Raw genomic sequence first — 710 nt, forward strand, 5'->3', positions numbered from 1 at the left:
AATTACATCACAGCTAACATTACTACAGCTAAAGCTAATTCTGTTAATATTAAATTTACTCACGTTCATTCTACTTCTGCTAACTATAGCAGTTATATTTCCACCACTACTCATGCTAATACTGTTTCAGAAACATGCCAGCTAAAAGACAAACGGTTTGTCATTTAGCTAGCATGTTTCTGATTTTAGCTAGTCTTTTGCTACCTTCAAGGTTTTAGCTTCAGTTTTATTAGAATCTTTTCTGAACCATGGTGACTTGTCTGACTGTTTCCTGTTTGGGTCGGGTCAGAACCTGAACTCATCAGGAAAGAGCTCGTCGAGCTCAGACGGGCCGAAGTTTCCAGGCGATAAGAGTTCGGCTCCGAGCAACAACAACCAGCAGAAGAAAGGGATTCAGGTTCTTCCTGATGGTGAGGCAACATTACCCTGTGTAATAATTCAATACAATCATCAGGCTGAAGGTTTTCTGTTTTTTAATTAAATGTTTGTTGGTTTGTTTACTTCCTGTTTGCCAGGCCGGGTCACCAACATCCCTGTCGGCATGGTAACGGACCAGTTTGGAATGATCGGCTTGTTGACGTTCATCCGGGCGGCGGAGACGGACCCTGGCATGGTCCACCTCGCTCTGGGCTCGGACCTGACCACGCTGGGCCTCAACCTCAACTCACCAGAGTACGGGTGGCTCACACACACACACACACACACACACA

The 710-nt window shown here is 45.2% G+C and overlaps 1 protein-coding gene across 1 annotated transcript; it reads left to right on the forward strand.

Moving 5' to 3' along the window:
- Positions 1-289: 289 nt before the first annotated feature.
- Positions 290-704, forward strand: LOC106511698 (CCR4-NOT transcription complex subunit 2; the record flags this gene model as incomplete). The annotated part of the gene is given in 2 exon segments (XM_014000443.1): positions 290-410; positions 516-704. Coding segments are annotated over 2 exon segments (310 nt in total), but the record flags the coding sequence as incomplete, so codon positions are not given.
- Positions 705-710: the final 6 nt, after the last annotated feature.

Source organism: Austrofundulus limnaeus, unplaced genomic scaffold, assembly GCF_001266775.1.
Source record: "Austrofundulus limnaeus strain Quisiro unplaced genomic scaffold, Austrofundulus_limnaeus-1.0 Scaffold3100, whole genome shotgun sequence".
In the NCBI taxonomy this organism is placed as follows: domain Eukaryota; kingdom Metazoa; phylum Chordata; class Actinopteri; order Cyprinodontiformes; family Rivulidae; genus Austrofundulus; species Austrofundulus limnaeus.